The 20794-nt window shown below is 45.6% G+C and overlaps 1 protein-coding gene across 3 annotated transcripts in view; it reads left to right on the plus strand.

Annotated features, from left to right (window-relative positions):
* The window catches only part of SUSD4 (sushi domain containing 4), a 152383-nt gene extending 134328 nt beyond the window's left edge, over positions 1-18055 (plus strand). For 2 of the 3 annotated variants that reach the window (XM_025388532.1, XM_025388540.1), the window contains 4 exons: positions 9541-9732; positions 11190-11334; positions 15254-15636; positions 16664-18055. In XM_025388532.1, coding sequence (XP_025244317.1) covers positions 9541-9732; positions 11190-11334; positions 15254-15636; positions 16664-16692 — 749 coding nt within the window. In that variant the 3' untranslated portion in view covers positions 16693-18055. Of the gene's footprint in view, positions 1-3896; positions 4088-9540; positions 9733-11189; positions 11335-15253; positions 15637-16663 lie in introns of those variants that run through there. The other variant, XM_025388549.1, reaches the window with a different exon arrangement.
* The last annotated feature ends 2739 nt before the right edge of the window (positions 18056-20794 follow it).

Here is a 20794-nt window from a genome sequence, read left to right on the forward strand (position 1 = left end):
CCAACTACATGAGGCAAAAATTGATAGACCTGCAGGGAGAAGTAGATAAATCCACTATTAGAGATTAACACACCTTTATTGGAAATGGACATATCCAGCAGGCAGAAAATCAGTAAGGACATAATTGATTTCAGCACCATCAATCATCAAACAATAATTGACATACATAGACTACTTCATTTAACAACAGCAGAAAACACATTCTTCTAAGTCCATATGGAACACTCACCAAGATAGCCCACATTCTGAGCATAAAACATACCTTAACAAATTTAAAAGAATGGAAATAATACAATGTCTGCTTGTAGACCACAGTAGAATTAAACAGAAATCAACACCAGAAAGATGATAGGAAAATCTCAAAATGCAAACAGTGTACTTCTGAATAACATGAGTCAAAGAAGAAATCACAGAGAAATTTAAAAAATATTTTTAACTAAATGAAATGAAAACACAACTTATCAACATTTGTGGGATGCAGCGAAAGTAGTGCCTAAATGAAAATTTCTAGCATTGAATGCGTATGTTAGAAAAGAAGAAAGATCTAAAATGAATAATCTAACTTTTTACCTTAGGAAACTAGTAAAAGAAGAGAAAATTAGATACAAAGTAAGCAGAAAAAAGAAATAAGAATTAGAGCAGGAATCAATGAAGTTGAAAACAGGAACTCAATAGAGAGAATCAACAAAACTAAAAGCTGGTTATTTGAAAAGATTAATAAAATCAATAAACCACTAACCAGGCTAACTAAGTAAAAAGAGAAAGAACATAAATTACTAATATCAGAAATGAAAGAGTGGACATCACTACAGATCTCATGGTCATTAGAAGGATAATAAAGGAATGCTGTGAACAACTGTATGCTCACATATTTGATAACCTAGATGAAATGGGCCAAGTCCTTGAAAGACACAATCTGCCAAAACTCACACAAGAAGAAACAGACAATCTGAATAGGCCTATATCTATTTTAAAGGTTGAATCAATAATTAATAACTTTTCCAAACGGAAAGCACTAGGCCTAGATGTATTTGCTGGTGAATTCTACCAAACATATAAGGAAGACATTATACCAATTCTTTATAATCTCTTTTGGAGGATAGAAGCAGAAGGAGTACTTCCTGACTCATTCTGTGAGGCCAGCATTACTCTAATACCAAAACCAGACAAAGGCATTACAAGAAAAGAAAACTACAGATCAATATCTTTCATGAACATAGATGCAAAAATCCTCAACAAAATGTTAGCAAATCCAATCCAATAAAGTATTAAAAAATTATACACCATGACCAAGTGGAATTTATCCCAGATATGCAAGGCTGGTTCAGCATTTAAAAATCAATTAATGCAATTCATCACAACAACTGACTAAAAAAGAAAAATCATTTCAATAGATACAGAAAAGGCATTTGACAAAATCCCAAACCAATTTATGATTTAAAAAAAACTCTCAGTAAACTAGAAATAAAGGGCAACATCCTCAACTGTATAAAAAATATCTACAAAAAACCTACAGCTAACACCATACTTAATGAAGAGAAACTAGAAGCTTTCCCATAAGATCAGGGACAAGGCAAGGATGTTCTCTGTCACCACTCCTTTTCAACATCATACTGGAAGTTCCAGTTAGTGCAATAAGTCAAGAGAGGGAAATTAAAGGTATGCAGATTGGAAAGAAAGAAGTAAAACTATCTTTTTCACAGGTGACATGATCATCTATGTAAGAAATCCAAAATAATTAATCAAAAAACCCTCCAATAACTAACAAACAATTATAGCAAGGTTGCAGGATACAAAGTTAGTATACAAAGATTAATCACATTCCTATATACTAGCAATGAACAAGTGGAATTTGAAATTAAAAACACGATACCATTTACATTAGCTGCCCCTAAAATGAAATGCTTAGACACAAATCTAACAAAATATGTACAAGATCTATCTGAGGAAATCTACAAAACTCTTATGGAAGAAATCAAAGAACTAAATAAATGGAGAGATAGTCCATGTTCATGGATAGGAATGCTCAATATTGTCCAGATGTTCGTTCTTCCCAACTTGCTCTATAGATTCAATGTACTCCTAATCAAAATTCCAGCAAGTTATTTTTTGGTATTATTAAACTAATTCTAAAGTTTATATGGGGAAGCAAAAAACTGAGAATAGCCAACACAATATTAGAGGAGAACAAAGTGGGAGGACTGACATTGCCTGACCTCAAGACATACCATAATGCTTCAGTAATCAAGACAGTGTGGTATTAGTGAAATAATCGACAAATAGATCAATGGAACAGAATAGAGAGCCCAGAAGTAGACTTACATAAATATGGTCAACTGATATTTGGCACAGGATCAAAGGCAATATAATGTAACAAGATAGACTTTTCAACAAATAATGCTGGAACTATTGGGCACCCATATACAAAAAAAAAAAAAAAAAAAAAGCTAAACACAGACCTTACACTCTTCCATAAAATTAACTCACAATAGCTCATATACCTAAATGTAAAATGCAAAACTGTAAAACTCTTGGAGTATAACATGGGAGAAAATCCAGATGACCTTGTGTATGGCGATGTCTTTTTAGATACAACACCAATGGCATGACGTGTGAAAGAAATAATTGATAAGTTGGACTTCGTTAAAATTAACAACTTCTGTTCTGCAAAAGACAATGTTAACAGAATGAGAAGACAAGCCACATACTTGTAGAAAATATTTGCAAAAGGCACATCTGATAAAGGACTGTTATCCAAATATACAAGGAACTATTAAAAGTCTACAACAAGAGCACAAACAACCTGATTTAAAAATGTTCCAAAGACCTTAACACCGTAGAAGATATACAGATGACAAACAGCATATGAAAAGATGCTTCATGTCATATGTCATCAGGAAATGCAAATTAAACAAGAGAGATCACTACTTACCTATTAAAGTGACCAAAATCTGGAACACGTACAAACCAAATGCTAAAGAGGATGTGGAGCAACAGGAACTGTCATTTGTTGCTGGCAGGAATGCAAAGGGATATAACCACTTTGGAAGACAGTTTGGTGGCTTCTTACAAAACGAAACATACTCTTGTATGATCTGCCAATCTTTCTCCTTGATATTTACGCAAAGAAACTGAAAACTTATGTCCACAGCAAAACCTGCACACAAACGTTATAGCAGCTTTATTCATAATTGCCAAAACTTAGAAGCAACCAAGATGTCCTTCAGTAGGTGAATGGATAAATCAACTATGATACATCCAGACAATGGAATATTATTTAGCACTAAAAAGAAATTAACATTCAAACCATGAAAAGATATGAAGGAACTTTAAATGCCTATTACTAAGTGAAAGATACCAATCTGAAAAGCCTATATACTGTCCTATTCCAACTATATGACATTTTGGAAAAGGCAAAACTGTGATGACAGCAAAACGATCAGTGATTGCCAGGATTTGGGGGTGGGTGGGGCAACGAACAGGCAGGGCACAGAGGATTGGAGGGGGGGCAGTGAAACTACTTTGCATGATACTTGAATGGTGGATACATGTCACTACACATTTATCCAAACCCATAGAATGTATGACACCAAGAGTGAACCCTGATGTAAACTCTGGACTCTAAGTGATAATGATGTGTCAATGTGGGTTCATCAGCAGTAACAAATGCACCACTCTGGTGGGGATGTGGATAATGGGGAAGGCTGTACTTGAGTGGGAGCAGGGAGTATACGGGAACTTCCTGTACCTTCTGCTCAATATTGCTGTGAACCTAAAACTGCTCTTAAAAATAAAGTCTTTATTTTTTTAGAAAGAAAAGGGCTGTAAGGTTTTTTTTTTTTCAATCAAGAGAAATAGTCTTCTTATGTTTTCATATTTACACTTCTTTTTTTCAGGAGGAAGACCTGAACATCTTTTCCCTGTCCTTTATTTCCCACACATCAGGTTGGCAGCTGCTATGCTTTATTTTTGCCCTGTGTTAAAGTCCTCTCCCACCCCAGCACCTACCTGTTCCTCAACTAGCACCACCACATCTCTGTTCTAAATGTTGTTCTCCTGCAATAAAGGACGTTTGAATTAAACATTCCATTTTTATCGTATACCGTATTTCACCGTCGTCTGCACACCTGTTAGTACATCAAGGGAAGAACCAACTGGCATTGTTTTGAAGGTGTTAGAAACGTTGACCTCTTTATTTTAGTGTGTATCTCAGAGGTGGGACTGGCAAAGCTCTATTTCACGTCACTAAGACATCCCTAAAATGTACACAGATTCTTGCGTGTGGTGTCCGTCGGGTGAAGCTATGAGGCTATGAAAAAACTATTATCACGTCTCACCTTTTTTCCCCCACTGAAAAATGAGACCAGACACAGCATGAAAATTGCAGCTCATTGACTACAGGAGAGAAGCGGACAGGGAACCGCCTCTGGTTTATTGTGAAAACTTTGACATTTCCATTCACTCAAATAGCAAATGTTTATCAAGAACCATGCTGGATACTACAGGAGTTAGAAAAACTCTAGAGACACGGCCCCCGTTCTCAAAGAGTTTACGAATCTGTACAAGTATTAGGCATATAAAATGCACAAAATGCCCGGAAACTGCAAGATCACTGCCTGTGCGCTCAGGGAAGGCTTCCCAAAGTGGCTGGTGTTTGTGTTGGAATTAAATCTGCATAGGAGGAAATAGCCAGAGGGAGGGTGAGGAAAGGACACTAAATTGAGAGGAGGCTGGACCAGGAGGGAAGGCTTATCTGGGTAAATTGCAGTCTTATAGCAGCTCCATCCAGCCCAACTCAGGCCATTCTTGGCCAACACAGGGAAGACTTCAGGTCCCATGCCTCAGCACCCCATCCTTTGGTCCTGCCTCCCCCTATCTAGCCCACCTCTGGGAAGCTCCATAAGAGACTAAATATGGTAAAAACTGGACTCTGCTGCCATTTGTGTAGGTAGGAATTTTCCACCTAGTCTGAAAAGAGCTGTTACCCTCTGTCATGAAACAAGGAGCAGAGACTTCACACTGGGACAGGAATCATCCGTTTCTGGCTGAGTGTCTGCAGAGCCTTGCTTGGATTCTGCCTGTAACTGAATGTCCAGACTCCAAGCCTCACAAAAGCCCTAACTGTTGCTAATAATGTCTAAAGTAAGAAACATTAAGAAAAATGGAGTTGCAGAAGGATCTTTTTTCATGCCACCCACAGGTTTTCCCCGGGTGTATTTTCCTTAGAACTAGCAACTGACGGGATATGAGTCACAGGCTGAGCCTAAAGGAGTTCTAAGATAAGAACGGAAAAAGTGCCATAGCCCGGTCCACTTTTACACACTGGAATTTCTAGGAACGCACAGGTTATTTGAAATGCCAGCCACGTGGCCATTGTTCACGGGGCTGTTTGCCACGTGTCTGAGGCCTCTGGGTGTGGGAGTGTGTCCGTCCGTCTGTCTGTCTGTGTGGAACTGTCTGTCTGTTAGGGAAGGTGTGGAGAGGAGGTGGTAGCAGAACTCAGTTGAGCCCCATAGTGAGAGGCTGTGTTGGGTGAGAGGTGGAAGTCCCCTAAGCCATGGGTATTTTTATATTGGGATTTTAAAATAAACCTCCCTAAAGTTTAAAATTAATAATACTTTTGTTGTTGTTTCCTTCCAAGTTAAAAGAAACGCTCCCACCCTCTACCCTCACCACACCACACGGGGCTTTCCTTTACAACAAAGCTAATGGTCTGCCGGGTGCAATCATTATAAACACTACAAGGTGTGAAGATAAATGTTTCTACTTGGGGGGAAAATGCATCTCCATTACCGGCCGATTATGACAGTCTCAGAGTTAAAGCCTCTACAATGGATGGTTTTTATCTGGCCTCTGAGAAAATGTGGTGATGAGATAGATGCGTTCACATTCTCTGAATGTTTGGGGCCTCCCTGGTGCAATCCCAGGTATCCTAATTGCATAAGGAGCCTGGTGGTGCCCCAGTATAGGAAGGGCAGCATGGGAACCCCAACAAGTTTGGACCAGTGATACTAATAGCTATTATTTCTTAAGTGCCTACTGTGTCCCTGGCATTTGTGTTATGCGGTTTTCATACATCTTCAAATCCTCGCAACAACTGGAGGAGTTGGGAATTGTTTCACTCATTAGACAGACGGGAAAGCTAAGACCCCACGAAGTCAAACAAGCTGCCTAACACCCTGAAGCTCATCAGTGGTAGAGCTGAGGTTTGAACACAAATTTGGGTAACTCCACAGCCCACGCCCCTATATGCCACTCTGTGCTGCCTGCCTTTGCTCATTAAATGATTGATCAAATGGTTGATCTGTACGGTACAGAAATTCTTGAGCACACCATGGGACCATTTGCCTCGGAGTGAATGCAGCGATTTGAACAGTCGTTCATTCTTTAGGCCCAGTGAGAAAAAAATGCTGCTGATAACAAACTTGCATACATTTATGTGGGCTCTTTTATGACGTTTTCTGTGCTTTGAGAACAGTTTTGGTAATTTTCTAATCCTACAGTGGCCCTCAGGGGCTTGTTTAGAGAGCCTTTGAGGAGAAGTGCCTTCCTGCTCTGTGTACGTTTTTCTGTTTCATAAAAATGTTAGATATTTAAGGTGTACAACATGATGTTTTGAGATACATCTACACAGTGAAATGATTAATACAGTCAAGTAACTTAACATAATCCATTTCCTGAAATCTACTCTGTTAGTGAATTTCCAGTGTATAATACAGTATTATTAACTGGAGTCTGGATACTATACATCAGAGCTCTGGACTTCATCCTATGGAACTGCACCCTTTTACCCTTTGACCTACATCTTCTGATTTCCTCCACCTCCCCAACCCTGGTAACCACTGTTCTGCTCCCCATTTTTATGTATTCAACTTTTTTAGATTTCACATATAAGTGAAATCGTGCAGTATCTGTCTTTCTGTGCTTGGTTCATTTCACTTAGCAGAATGTCCTCCAGGTTTATCCATTGTGTCCTAAATGGCAGGATTTCCTTCTTTTTTAAGGCTGAATAATATTCTGTGGTGTATATTGCCCATATTTTCTTTATCCATTCATCTGTCAATGGACACTTGCCATACCCTTGACCACAGAAAGGGGCTCCTGTCCCAGAGAAGATGCCGCTCCTGAGCGTACAGCAGTGCTGGGGAACCCTTCAGCAGTGCAGGGAAGGGGGTCCCCAGGCAGTCCTGGGGCCACTGGAGACCCCTTCCTTGTGTTCTCCCAATAATTGAGTAGAGGAGAAGCAGCATGGAGGAGGGCCTCCGAGGAGAGAAGAGCCCTTACTGCCACATCCCTGGATCTCCCAGAACCAGTTCAACAACACTGCCAGTGCCTTTTTCTCTCTTCCTCTTCCTCATCAGCTGTCCTTCCCTTTGCTTCCTTCTGCTTTATTTCCTGGGGATGCTGCCAGAGCACCCTGGTGGCAGCAAATTTGAAAAGAGCCCCTGTTTGTGGAAATGCAAGTGGTTATGTGACTACATTTGCCAGCCCAGGAGATACCCTGGGGCCGGGCAACAGAAAGCTCCTGGGCCTCAGAGTTAGAGTTCAAAGCCTATCTCTGCCAGTGTCCACCTGTGGGATCCGCACAGCAGCCACCTGACAACCACCATTTACTGAGCACACCCTGGGCCTGCCAGCCTCAGATCTCCCCTGGACCTTCCCTGCACTGCACCAGATCTAGACAGGCTGTCCGCCACAGACCCGTTTCCCAGATCCGCTTGGCACCTGGCTCCCCACTGGCTTTGTCCAGAGGGAGCCTGGACGGTGGGCAGGTGGAGGACCAGGCTACTTCTCCCTGACTGTGGACAGACCTCCATGGTTCCACCTTCCACTAGGGACCCCAGCAACAAGACCCCGTCATCCCACCAGCCCAGGAGTGGTAGTGTCTTCCTACTCTTACTAATCTCAGGGTGTACCTGCTGGCTTCTCCACTTTGCCATCACCTTGTTAAATTCCATCTTTTTAGATACTCGAGTCCTGGTTTTCCCTGAACAATCACAGTTTATCAGCCCTGAACTAAGCCCTCACCAGCATTTCTCAAAATAGCCCTCAGAGACTCTTGTACAGCTGAGGACCCTGAAGCTCAGAGATGAGCAGGGATTGGTTTAGGGTCACTCAGCTGGTGAGTAGTTCAGCTGGAATTCAGACCTAGGTCTGTCTAGAGCATGTCTGGACTTCTACTCACTACTCTAGTTGCTTCTGTGAGTTTCTGTTTCCCCTTCTCTGAAAGAACCAACAAGATCTACACTGCAGTGTTTTGTTTGCAGGACTAGAGAGAGTGCCTGTAGCGTGCCTCTGACCCTGCTTCACACACCTCGGGACACCCCCAGCAGAGTGGCCTGCTCTGCAGGGAGGGCCATCTTGTTATCCAGCCTCAGTGGGCACCCACTGCTGCCAGTGAGTAGTTTCAGTGGCCAGTGTGGAGAGGGCACCTATTCTAGCCTGTATGGTGGGCAGTGCCTGTTCTGCACTGGCCAGGGTGTTTGGTTACCCCAAGGAAGGGAATCAAAAGTTAACTCTTTTTGGTTTTGGTTGTTTTTTTGTTTGTTTGTTTGTTTTTGGCCAAAGTTCTTACTGGTTTCCATGAGTGTGGGTTTGAAGCTGGCATTGGTAGAATCTGTGGTTTGACTGTTTTTTTAAGAATGTTTAAGCGGCGGCACTGTTTATTTCTCAGTCCTCATCCAAGAAAGAGCTCCTTGTGGCATAAAAGGCACCCAACTCCCACTGAAGCCGTCTTTCTGGGACAGAGATGGAACCATTCTTACCTCGCAACCTAGAATGCAGTACCAAGATAGGACACTAAAAACAACTTTTTCTTCCCCTAACGTGATGGAATATTCAAGTCAGAACCCTAAGGCATCATCCTAGAATAGAATAAGCTTCCATTTGACAGAGGAGAAAAATCAAGGCTCAAAGAGGTTAAGGGATCTGCTTAAGGTCATGCAGTGTGGTGTGGTGGCAGAACCAAGCCTCATGCCTAAAGCACCTAACTCTGGTTACCATGGCTCTGCAGGCAGAGCTAGAAGAACTGCTGCATGTTCGTCATTGGCCAAGTCTCAGCAGGGCTGTAGGGGATCAGGTTAGGGACACTGCCCTGGATTTTAATAGACCCAAATTACTACTGTCGTCACAGAAACAGGCTTGGGATAACTTTGCCTTTCAGTAAAGATTTTGTCCAGAAATATCTTAATTTTATTTACTAGGTTATCTGGCACATAATAGCATGCATTATTAATAGAGTAGCTTAATACTCTCTATTGAATAGGCATACTCTTTGCATTGTAAAATGAACCTCTCTTTTATGAGGTACTTCACAATGCCATGTCACAAAAGCACGTGCTCAGAATATTACAGCAGGCTTCCATTCCACCTTCCATGAAATACTAAAAAAGAGATCATCTCTAGTGCAACTCAGTAGCCTCGTGATTAATCCATAAGCACATCTTTAACTGAGTTCTCCTAGGCCATTCTTTGTCTTAAGGGCTTCAGACAAAGGTGAGCATGTGGTTCTCAAACTCTTATTCTCCCCTACTGCCCAAGTTTGTCCACTGCCTCCAATGGTGAGTCACGGAGATTTCGTCTGCCATCCGCGGCCTTGTGAACGCTACAACCACGGAACCGTGGTGGAGTTTTACTGTGATCCTGGCTACAGCCTCACCAGCGACTACAAGTATATCACCTGCCAGTATGGAGAGTGGTTTCCTTCCTATCAAGTCTACTGCATCAAATCAGGTAAGTCTGAAGGTCTCGCCCTGGATGATGATGGACCCTCCTTGGACCATCTGCACATAGTGGGCGGTGGTTATGTACCAAGCTGTATCTCTCCTCCCACGCCCAGTGTCAGGAACAGAATATTGAAACATATCATTGCGGGTCGATGGGGCTGCTGTTGGGCTCTGTGCCAGATGCTTATAGGTCCTGTTCAGAGGGTCGGGGTCAAGAGTATTAACCTGTCTGCTGGAGGTCCTTCCATGGAGGCTAGGGGTCTAGGGACCCTGTTCAGAGGGTCAGGAGTATTAACCTGCCATTCCCAGGTTAAAATGCTGACCCTCTGAACAGGGTCCCTAGACCCCTAGCCTCCATGGAAGGACCTCCAGCCTCTGCACTCTTTTTTCTCCCAGCCTTATCCCTTTCCACTGGTAAGGACACAGGCCTATGGGTGTGACCAGAATTACATGCATTGCCCTGGACCGAAGCGATACATAACTTTACCTTTCTCTTCCATTCAAGGATGCATATCAGAATACAAATGATACTGTGGGTAACACCTGATCTCACTTATAAAACTATAGGCCATTTGCAAGCTTCAGGGCTTCATAGTTAAAAGCAAATGACTTACTTGCAAACCACCTTCCCCACTGGCCTCAGTGCACCCGGGCAGTGACCACAGGATAGAGATTGGGGCGCCAGCATACACCCACTGTCTCCTTCCCACTCTCCCCAGCCCTTTCCAGGCTGGGGATGCTGTCCTGAGCAGTGCTGATGACTGCATGCGTCTCCCCTGGACACAAGGAAGCGTTTGTTAATGCCAGGTCTCTGGAGGTGCACACATGTTCCTGTGAGCCAGCGAGGGGAGAAGTGCAGAGAGAGTGTCTAAGAGGGTGGGCATGACAAGGCAGGGAGGTGTCTAGGAGACAGACAGGGTGGACTGTGCCCAAAGGATAAGAATCTCTTCTGGAAGGGTCTGCTTCTGCTGCCCCTGACCTGGCAGGCAGTTGATAGGGCATCAGAGCTGTGGAACAGGGGTCCCCTTTACCCTCTGTTTCTTGCTTTACCCAACCCCACAGCATATCCCAGAACACTCACAAAGGGCCCAGCTTCCCACTCCCCTAGCCCTTGGTCCATTTCGGAGCAACTTCTCTAGGCAAGAGGGATGCCCACCTTTGTTCTCAAGTGGCAGATGCGTTATTTGAGCCTGTGCCAGGCCTGCGCCTGGGACTAGAATGTGAGCATGCAGGTCTGCAACCTGGCAGAGCCCATGCCGGAGACAGGTTTTTAGTGTTGGGTGGATCCTGGTGCAATTTCCATGAGCTGCAGGGGCACATGGTATCTCCGGGGAGCCCTGGGGATCAGAGGCACCTTGCGTACATCTCTTGTGCCAAATAAATCCAGCAAATGAGCCCACGGGGAACCTTGGCACCTCTCATGGTCTGGGAGCCTCACATACAGCTTTGTTCTCCCTCACGCAGAGCAAACATGGCCCAGCACCCACGAGACCCTCCTGACCACGTGGAAGATTGTGGCGTTCACAGCAACCAGTGTGCTGCTGGTGCTGCTGCTCGTCATCCTGGCCAGGATGTTCCAGACCAAGTTCAAGGCCCACTTTCCCCCCAGGTCAGTTTCATGTCTTGGCAGCTATGGCTCAAGGTCTGACTCAATGCAGCCACCCTTAGCAGCAGAGAGAATGTGATGAGTGAAAAGCTGGAGTTCCTAAGGGAAACAGGGGAGAGCAAAAACCGTGTTCTGGGATGTTTTGAGCCCCAAGCTGGAGACAGACCTCATTTTCCTCTTTCTTTCCTACCTCTCCCCCTCCTTCTTGTAGTAGACCCTTCGCAGGTGGGCATCATGGGGGGCAAGCGATGGGATCACAGGGTTAGGACTGCGGGCTGTGGACTGCTCCACCCAGGGGCACCATTCCCACCATGGTCACCCTGCATGTGGCCCTGGAGTGCGGCACCACGCAGCTCAGTTCATAGGGAGGGTAAGACGCGTACACAGCTGACTGGGACACAGGTCAGAGGTGTGTGAACAAAGGTATTAGGCATTGAGAAGCCTCAGGAAGGAAAAAAGACTTTCCTGATTCCAGGGAGAATCAGGAAAGGGCTAGTGAGAGTCTTCCATGAAGTCTGATCTGAACCCCTGAAGTGGGACATGTGGAAGGCACTTCTCCATCCTTCTTAGCTGCACCAATCAGCTCGGGTTGGTATCTTCAGCCTCAAGTCGTCATCACCAACGAGAACTGCACCAGCACCCTTAGGAACAAAGAAGAGCCACCCAGCACTACTGCTGGCCAGTCATCGTTCCTGGAGGGAGAAGTAGTTTAGAAAGCAAAAGGATAAGTTTATGAGCATTAAGAAGGGGAGGTAAGGATAGCAAAACACCGCAGAACACTAGCCAGGGGCCACTGATACAAGCTGTCTTTCCCTTGCCTTCTGTGGCCATGTCAGAGTCTTCTCATTTTAGAACCTAATGCTTCAGAAAAGGGCATTTGTTTTTTTGCCCACAGGGACAACCTAGTCCCTAGAGTCATATGTACCTGAAAAAGGGACTATTGCTCGTGGAGGAGAAGGCTCCTGGAATTAACCACTTCTCTCTTCCCTCCAGGAAAATGCAGTGTGCCTGTCACACCTTCCAGCTGTGAGAGGAGTGAAGGAAGCGGGCAGAGCTGCTGGAGACAGCACCTGCCCGCCTTCGCCCTTAACCTCACACCCCACAGGGCGGCCTTCCTCACATAGCAATTCTTCCCTGTCTGGCAGCAGACACCCCCCATGGTCACAACCTGACAGGCACATCCCTCTCTCCCTAGCCACAAATGTGTGCTAGATGTGGGTGTCACCTGCATCCCTCCCCAGGCCCAGAGGTGTGTTAGTGCCATCCTGGTGCCACAGCAAGCTCTTGCTACGATGCTGAAACCTTCCTTCCTCTCCAACCTGCTATCCACTCTCTGTCTTCCACGTTATTATATATTCATCAAGGGACCGTATCCTATCATTGAGCAATTATAGTATCTCAAGAAGGCCTAAGGATTACAAAGAGAAAGCCAACCCACAGGGCTGTGATTGATAGCGCATTCGAGTACTTTAAAAGGGCTCTCAGAGCTATTTTTCTCCATATTCTTGGAAGAAAAGTTTCCAGGATATCCACTAGGTATTAAGGTTTTTTTTAAATGTTCTCAAAACCCTTTCACACGATGTTCTTCAGCCCTTGAGTCTTTTGTCTTATATTATTCTTGAGTTGTTTTGGGAAGGTTGGCTTCAAATACATGACATGAATCCAAATACATGACCAGAATCTCAAGGGCAAACCAAGAATGGACTTTTTTTCTCCAGGTTCCACAAGAGTAGAGCCTGCAGGGATGTTGATGAGGGGTGTATGAGAGCTAAGTTGCATGGTGGGGACATGTGGAGGAGAAGCTGCCAGATCGTGGGAGCTGTAGCCTGGGTGTGGAATGTTAGGGTGAGGAATGGAGAAGAGAGGCGTCTGTTCACCCGGGCCTAGACAACATGGAGGTGCCAGGGACAGTGAGGAGGCAGGGAGTCCCAAGTGAGAAGGAGGCCAGCACAAGACAGCGAAGTGGCCAGAGAGGAAGGGAGCATCATTGTCAAGGATGCAGTAACTAGTGGTGGCTGTGGAGGGAGAGCAGTCTGGCTCAGAGCAAGCTCCTCCTTTCCTCCCACCTCCTGCCTTCTACCCGCTGAAGAGCACGATCTTGGTGGTCTCCTGCCCTCTCTGGGCAGCTTTTAAGAGCTTCGGGACAAGGAGTCCACCACCATAATCTCCAAGCCTTTGCAAGATGTTTCAAAAAGTCAGTGGACTTGAGCATTAGAGAGACACACAGCCTTTGCTTCCCCTCCACCCCCAGACATTTCATTTTCTTGGGTTTAGAGCCCCTGCCGCCAGCACTCAGAGATTCAGGGTCTGCCCACCCAGCTGGGTCTTCTCTTCCTGATATTTTACCTTTGGCCTCCTCCCTCAGCACCAGTTCCCAGCAGAGACAATAAGAAACCAAGTTCCAACCGGGCATGGTGGCTCATGTCTATAATCCCAGCACTCCAGGAGTCCAAGGCAGGTGGATCACCTGAGGTCAGGAGTTCGAGACCAGCCTAGCCAACATAGTGAAACCTTGTCTCTCCTAAAAATACAAAAATTAGCTGGGGGTGGTGGCGCATGCCTGTAATCCCAGCTACTCAGGAGGCTGAGGCAGGAGAATCGCATGAGCCCGGGAGGCGGAGGTTTCAATGAGCTGAGATTGTGCCATTGCACTCCGGCCTGGGTGACAGAGCAAGACTGCATCTCAAAAAAAAAAAAAAAAGAAACCAAGTTCCATTGGCTACTTCTTAGCCACCCTGGGTTCCTCTTGATGCCAGGAGCAGAGTGTGGGGGTCACACAGAACCCAGGCTGTGACGTCAGATGCCCCAGGCTCCAATCGGACAGTGTTGAATGTGCAGAGTACTGAGAAGCAAAGGGAGCAGGCCAGGAGCTGCGTGCGCGCCCACGCAAGGGAGCCCTGCAGATACGCAGACTCAATTTGCCGCGGCTCCTGGAGCCCTCACAGCAGCAGCCCAGGCCTTGCTTAGATGAGTGGTGGGAGGAAGGAGGTGGAGGTGAGCCTGTGCAGCTCGAACAGGGTAGTGACATGGTGCTTACAGCTTTCCTTTTCTTTCCTTCTTTCCTGAGTTTTTTGTTTGTTTGTTTGTTTCTATCTAGACTAAGATGTAGTGATTTTTATACTATAGCAGAAAACAACAAAGAAACATGATGAGCATAGGGCCAGCTAGTCCCTCTGGGCACTCAGGGTCCACAGTTACAGTTTTTTGTTTGTTTGTTTGTTTGTTTGTTTGTTTGTTTGTTTTTTAAGAGATAAGGTCTCGTTCTGTTACCCAGGCTGGAGTGCAGTGGTACGATCATGGCTCACTGCAGCCTCAAACTCCTTGGCACCAGGGATCCTCCTCCCTCAGCCTCCTGAATAGCTGGGGCTACAGGCACATGCCACCACATGTGGCTAACATTTTTATTTTTTGTATAAACAGGGTTTGACTATGTTGCCCAGGCTTCTCAAACTCCTGGGCTCAAGCAAAACCTCCCAAAATTCTGGGATTGCAGGTGTGAGTCACCACACCTGGCCTATTTTCTATACTTTTAACAGTGCTATCCCACTTTCAATCCCATCCTACAGGACACTGCGGAGGAGCGCTGGCATGCTCTGTTAGAAAGGGTTATGTTGTCCCCTGCCCCATGAGCTTATGGCCAGAAGGCCATCAAAGGAGCAAGGGAAAAGCATGAGGAGATAGGAGGACGTGAGAGAGTGACAAGAAGAAGACCTCCTCTCTCCAGAGCGTCGGCAGCCGGGATGGCAGCATCGTCTTCCAGAGGAGCCCCTGAAAGGAGGCTGGTGCTTCCATATTATCCTCCATACCAGGCTCTGCTGCCCACCGTGGGCCCTGAGGACCCCGAGTGCAGGAAAGAGCGTGGGTGGCCTCATCCCCAGGGTGGCATGGCTCTGACATGTTGGCACTTCTTTCCTTTACACAGGGGGCCTCCCCGGAGTTCCAGCAGTGACCCTGACTTTGTGGTAGTAGACGGCGTGCCTGTCATGCTCCCGTCCTATGACGAGGCTGTGAGTGGCGGCTTGAGTGCCTTAGGCCCCGGGTACCTGGCCTCTGTAGGCCAGGGCTGCCCCTTACCCGTGGACGACCAGAGCCCCCCGGCATACCCCGGCTCAGGGGACACGGACACAGGCCCAGGGGAGCCAGAAGCCTGTGACAGCGTCTCAGGCTCTTCCGAGCTGCTCCAGAGTCTGTATTCACCTCCCAGGTGCCAAGAGAGTACCCATCCTGCTTCAGACAACCCTGACACAATTGCCAGCACGGTGGAGGAGGTGGCATCCACCAGCCCAGGCATCGACATTGCAGATGGTAAGTGCTTGCCCCAAGGCCCAAGCCACACCTGCAAACACCTCCGCACCAGCATCTTCAAGCCAGCTCCTTGCTCCACACGCTCTACCCCCCAGCACAGAGTCAGATCAATCTGTTTACCTCTCACTCAGCTTAAATTGCTTCATGCTCTCTCTACATGTAGAGGCCTTGGGCAAGGCCAATTATTGTAAGGAATGATCATCATCTTGCAAGTAATGAGCCCATTAATGGAAATTTCAAGAGGCACCAAAAGGCAGTGAGCCATTCAGAGTAGAAAGGCAACAGTGGCCGGTGCTTTGTTTATGTAGTGTCCTTATGATCTGGAATGTTTTTCTTCTTTATTCCTTAATTAGGTAGGACTTCTGGAAGTGGGGTTTAGGGACAGGATGGTACATGCATGCCAGGAAGAAGGATCCAGAGGCACGCACTAGGGCCCAGCAGTGTGTTCTAGCCCCAGAGTTCTGTGTACATAGAAGTTATTTTTACCAGATGTGAAGTAAAAGATGTGTGTGTACCTGTCATAAGGAAGGGTAGATTTGTGGTAAAATAGGGAAAATGTGTCAGATTGATTAGGTCTCTGTTTCCTACAGAAGGGGAGCCCCAGTGCCACTTTGCAAATGAGAGCACTAATTTGGCTTATATTGAGAGTAAATGGCAGTAACAACATGGAAACAGAGGTCTCCTGGGCCACCACAGTGTTCCTTTTCTGTAAACCACACTGCCTTCTGTACTTGAATTTGCAACTTTCTGGCTTGTAGGACCATTAGGGCCTATGGTTAAAATCTAACATTTTATTTTTTATGAACTGGAAGTAAGATCATAATTGTTTTCTGGCAAAAAACAATTGTTACAGAAAGATGTTGTATAGGAGGTTGATTTCTTTGGTTATTAACTGGTATGTGAAACTTAACATTTTCTTCTCCTCACTGATTTGAGAAACTGTAGATATTTTAATGAGGCATATAATTCCAGATTGTCATGGTGTTTTCTGGTTATGTTAAGCTAATAACCGTCTCTTCTTTTACAGAGATTCCTCTAATGGAAGAAGATCCCTAATATGGGGCAGGATCCAGATGACTTTCCTGCTCCTTTGGGGAAAGGACCTTGTATCTTGGAGTGAGATCAGAGAAGGATAGAGCTTGGGGGCAAAATGTCTAACTTACCTACATGGGGACCGCAGTTCACATTGTGCATCTCAGGCTCCACAGTGAGGCTGACAAACTGCAATGGCAGTGCTTTTAAATGAGATTTGAGGATTCGCCAAGACCCATGGGGAACCGGGGCAGCGGAGAAGCCCTCGCGCGGTCTTGGATGGAGGTGTTAAATGTGTATCGTGCTGTGGAACATGAGACAATTCCACGCACATCCCACCGAATCATCATGCATCCCATTGGCTGACAAGTCCTCCCCGCCCCCTCTGAAAGCATGTCACGTTATGTAAATTTGCTTCTAAAACCTGCTTCCAACTGGCTCTGGACTCCAAATTTGGATGGGCCAGCCTCTGCAGAAAGTTTGTGTTGAGCTGCTGCAGGAACAGCAGAGCCTCCTGCACCCTCAGCAAGGGGGCAGCTCCCAAAGGAAAGGTCCTTGTGTGACATTTGGAGAATCTTCCTTCATCCAGACAACTCTACTCGAAGCAAGATGAAAGCAGGATGTGGCAGTTCCAGTGAGAAAGGAAAGGAAAAAGACGGGCAGACTCTGCTTTCTGGAAATTTTTTCATGAAGTAGAGCTCGTGAACTCTGTGCTGTCTTCTGGTAACATATCATCAGTGTTTGTATTCATGAGTGGCACATGGATCCATGGCATTGGGTAAATCTGGGGGGTTTTACACATGGTCAGAATGTATTTAAATACATCTCATGATGGAGACAGTAACCAAGGTAATGTTTTGTTTCAGCATTTTGAAAAGACCTAACATTTATCTCAGAATCATGAGCCTCTCTCTAGTTAACAATTGTCATTGTTCCCCCCAGCCCCAAATTCAACCATACATTTATTTTCCAAAACAGAAATTGTTTCTGTAAACATATCTCACCTTCAAAAGAAGTGTGAGGTTGGATTTTTCCCCCTTTTATTTGTCCTAAGATTCCAGAAGGCTGGCCTCCCAGCCCAGATAGCTCAGCCACCTCACCTGCCTGTCATTCCTGCATTCCTACTTTGAGGGTCTCATGGTGCCCACTGGGTGTTGTTCCTAAGAAATTGATTGATTAAAAAATTTCCCAAAGTATCCTGAAGTGTCTCTTCAAATACATGCCGATCTGTGGAGTTGATTCCTTTCCTTCCCTTGATTTTAGACAAATGTAAACAAAACTCTGATCCATAAAATTGCTATGCTGATAGAGTGGTGAGGGCTGGAAGCTTGATCAAGTCCTGTTTCTTCTTGACACAGACTGATTAAAAATTAAAAAGAAAATGACAGTTTGAAGTGTGACTTTAATAGTGCAGTAGAGTCGGGTGGGCAGGGGCAGGGTGGTGACAGTGATCATGGATGATGGGATTCAGTGTAAGATTAAGAACAAGAGATGGAAGGAGATAACACACAGACAGTGCTCACCACCTAAATAGAGGTTGTCTCAGAGACCACTGGGCAAGTGCCTCATTTTCTACCAGGCGATTCAGAAGCAGCATGAGGGGCTATCTCTGATAGTCTCCCCTACAAAGTAGACAGCAGCAACATCAAGCTGCCTGACTGGCAGACCAAGTACAGGGATGCCTCTCCAGCCCACAGCACTTGGGGAGACAGGTACTAGAGTGTCTTAGTCCACTTGTGTTGCTATAAAGAATATCTGAGGCTGGGTAATGCATAAAGAAAAAAAGTGTATTTGGCTCACAGCTCTGCAGGCTGTATAGGAAGCATGGCACCAGCATCTGCTTCTCATGAAGGCTTCAGGGTGCTTCCACTCATGGCAGAAAGGAAAGAGAGAGTTGGCATGTACAGAGATCACATGGCAGGAGGAGGCCAGAGAAAGGGGAGGGGGCCAGGCTTTTTTTAACAGCCAGCTCTTGTGGGAACTAATAGAGCAAGAATTCACTCATTACTGCAAGGCTGGCACCAAGCCATTCATGAGGGATCCTTCCCATGACCCAAACACCTCCCATTAGGCCTCACTTTCAACACTAGGGATCAAATTTCAACATGAGATTTGGAGGGATCAAACAAACCAAACTATAGAATTCTACCCCCTAGGCTTCCAAATCTCATGTGATTTTCTCAGTGCAAAATACAATCATTCGTCCCCCAAGTCTTAACTTGTTCCAGCATCAACTCAGAAGTCCATAATCTCATCTGAGACTCAAGGGAACTTCCTTATACTGTGAGCCTATAAAATCAAAATCAAGTTGTTTACTTCCAAGATACAATAGTGGGACAGACATTGGGTAAACATCCCCATTCCAAAAGGGAGAAATCAGCCAAAACAAAGGGGTAAGAGGACTCACAGAAGTTCAAAACTCAGCAAGGCAGACACTAAATCTTAAAGGTCCGAAATAATCTCCCTTGACTCCATGTCCAGCATCCTAGATGAGGGGTAAGCTCTCAAGGCTTCAGGTAGCACTGACCCCATGGCTTTGCTGGGCACAGCCCATGTGGCCATTTTTGCAGATTGGAGTCTAGTGCCTGCAGCTTTTCCAGCCTGAGGTTGCATGCTGCTGGTGGCTCTGTAATTCTGAGGTATCCATGGCAGCCTCATTCCACAGCTCCACTAGGCACTGCTCTAGCAGAGTCTCCCTGCAGGGGTTCTGCCCCTGAGGAGGGTTTCTTCCTGGGCACCCACGCTTTCCAAAACCCTCTGAAAGCTAGGAGGAAGGTGCCAAGTCTCCACCCCTCTTGCATTCTGTGCAGTTGCAGATTTAGCACCACATGGAGGCTGCCAAGGCTTACTGCTTCTATCTCTATAATAGAACCAAGCAGTACCAGGGACCCTTTGAGCCCTGGCTAGAGCCAGAATGCAGAGATGCAGGGAGAAGCAACCCAAGGTGGTGAAAGGCAGCAACATCAGGGCCCCTGTCCCCTGAAACCATTCTGTCCTCCTACGCCCCTGGGCCTGTGATGGGAAGGGCAGCCTTGAAGATTTCTGAATGCATTTGGGGCCTTTTTTCCAATTGTTTTGACTGTTAGCCCCCAGCTCCCTTTCTCCTTGCTAATCTCTCTAGCCTTGGATTATTTTCCTGAAAATGCACTTTCCTTTTCTACCATAGCCAGGCTGCAAACTTTTCAAGTTTTAATGCTCTGCTTCTCTTTTAACTACAAATTTCAACTTTAGGTCATTCCTTTGCTCTCATACCTGACCATAAACTGTTAAAAGCAGCCATGTCACTTGTTGAATGCTTTGCTGCTTAGAAATTTCTTCTGCCAGATACCCTAGGTCATCACTCTTTTTTTTCCCCCAGACAGAATCTTACTCTATTGTCCAGGCTCACTGTGTGATCTCGGACCACTGTAACCTCCATCTCATGGATTCAAGTGATTCTCAGTGATTCTCAGCCTCCTAAGTAGCTGGTATTACAGGTGTGTGCACCACCATGCCTGGCTAATTTTTGTATTTTTGGTAGAGACAGAGTTTCACCATGTTGACCAGGCTGGTCTGGAACTCCTGACCTCATGATCTGCCCACCTCAACCTCCCAAAGTGCTGAGATTACAGGTGTGAGCCACCGCGCCCAGCCAGGTCATCACTCAAATTCAGCTTTCCACAAAGCCCTAGGGCATGGACACAAGGCAGCCAAGTTATTTGCCAATTTATGACAATGCTGGCCTTTGCTCCAATTCCCAATAAGTTCCTCATTTCCATCTGAAACCTTGTCAGTATGGCCTTTACTGCCTATATTTCTAACAGCATTTTGGTCACAACAACTTAACCAATCCTTAAGAAATTTCAAACTTTCTCTTATCTTTTTCTCTTCTTCTGAGCCCTCCAAACTCTTCCAGCCTTCACCCATAACTGGGTGAAATTCCAAAGCCGCTTCTACATTTTCAGATATCTTTATAGCGATGCCCTACTCCTTGGCACCAGTTTTCTATCTTTGTCCATTTGTGTTACTATAAAGAAACATCTGAGGCTGGGTAATTTATAAAGAAAAGAGGTTTATTTGTCTCAAGTTTCTGTAGGCTGTATAGGAAGCATGGTACTGGCATCTGCATCTGGTGAGGGCCTCAGGC

Source organism: Theropithecus gelada, chromosome 1 (assembly GCF_003255815.1).
Source record: "Theropithecus gelada isolate Dixy chromosome 1, Tgel_1.0, whole genome shotgun sequence".
NCBI lineage: Eukaryota > Metazoa > Chordata > Mammalia > Primates > Cercopithecidae > Theropithecus > Theropithecus gelada.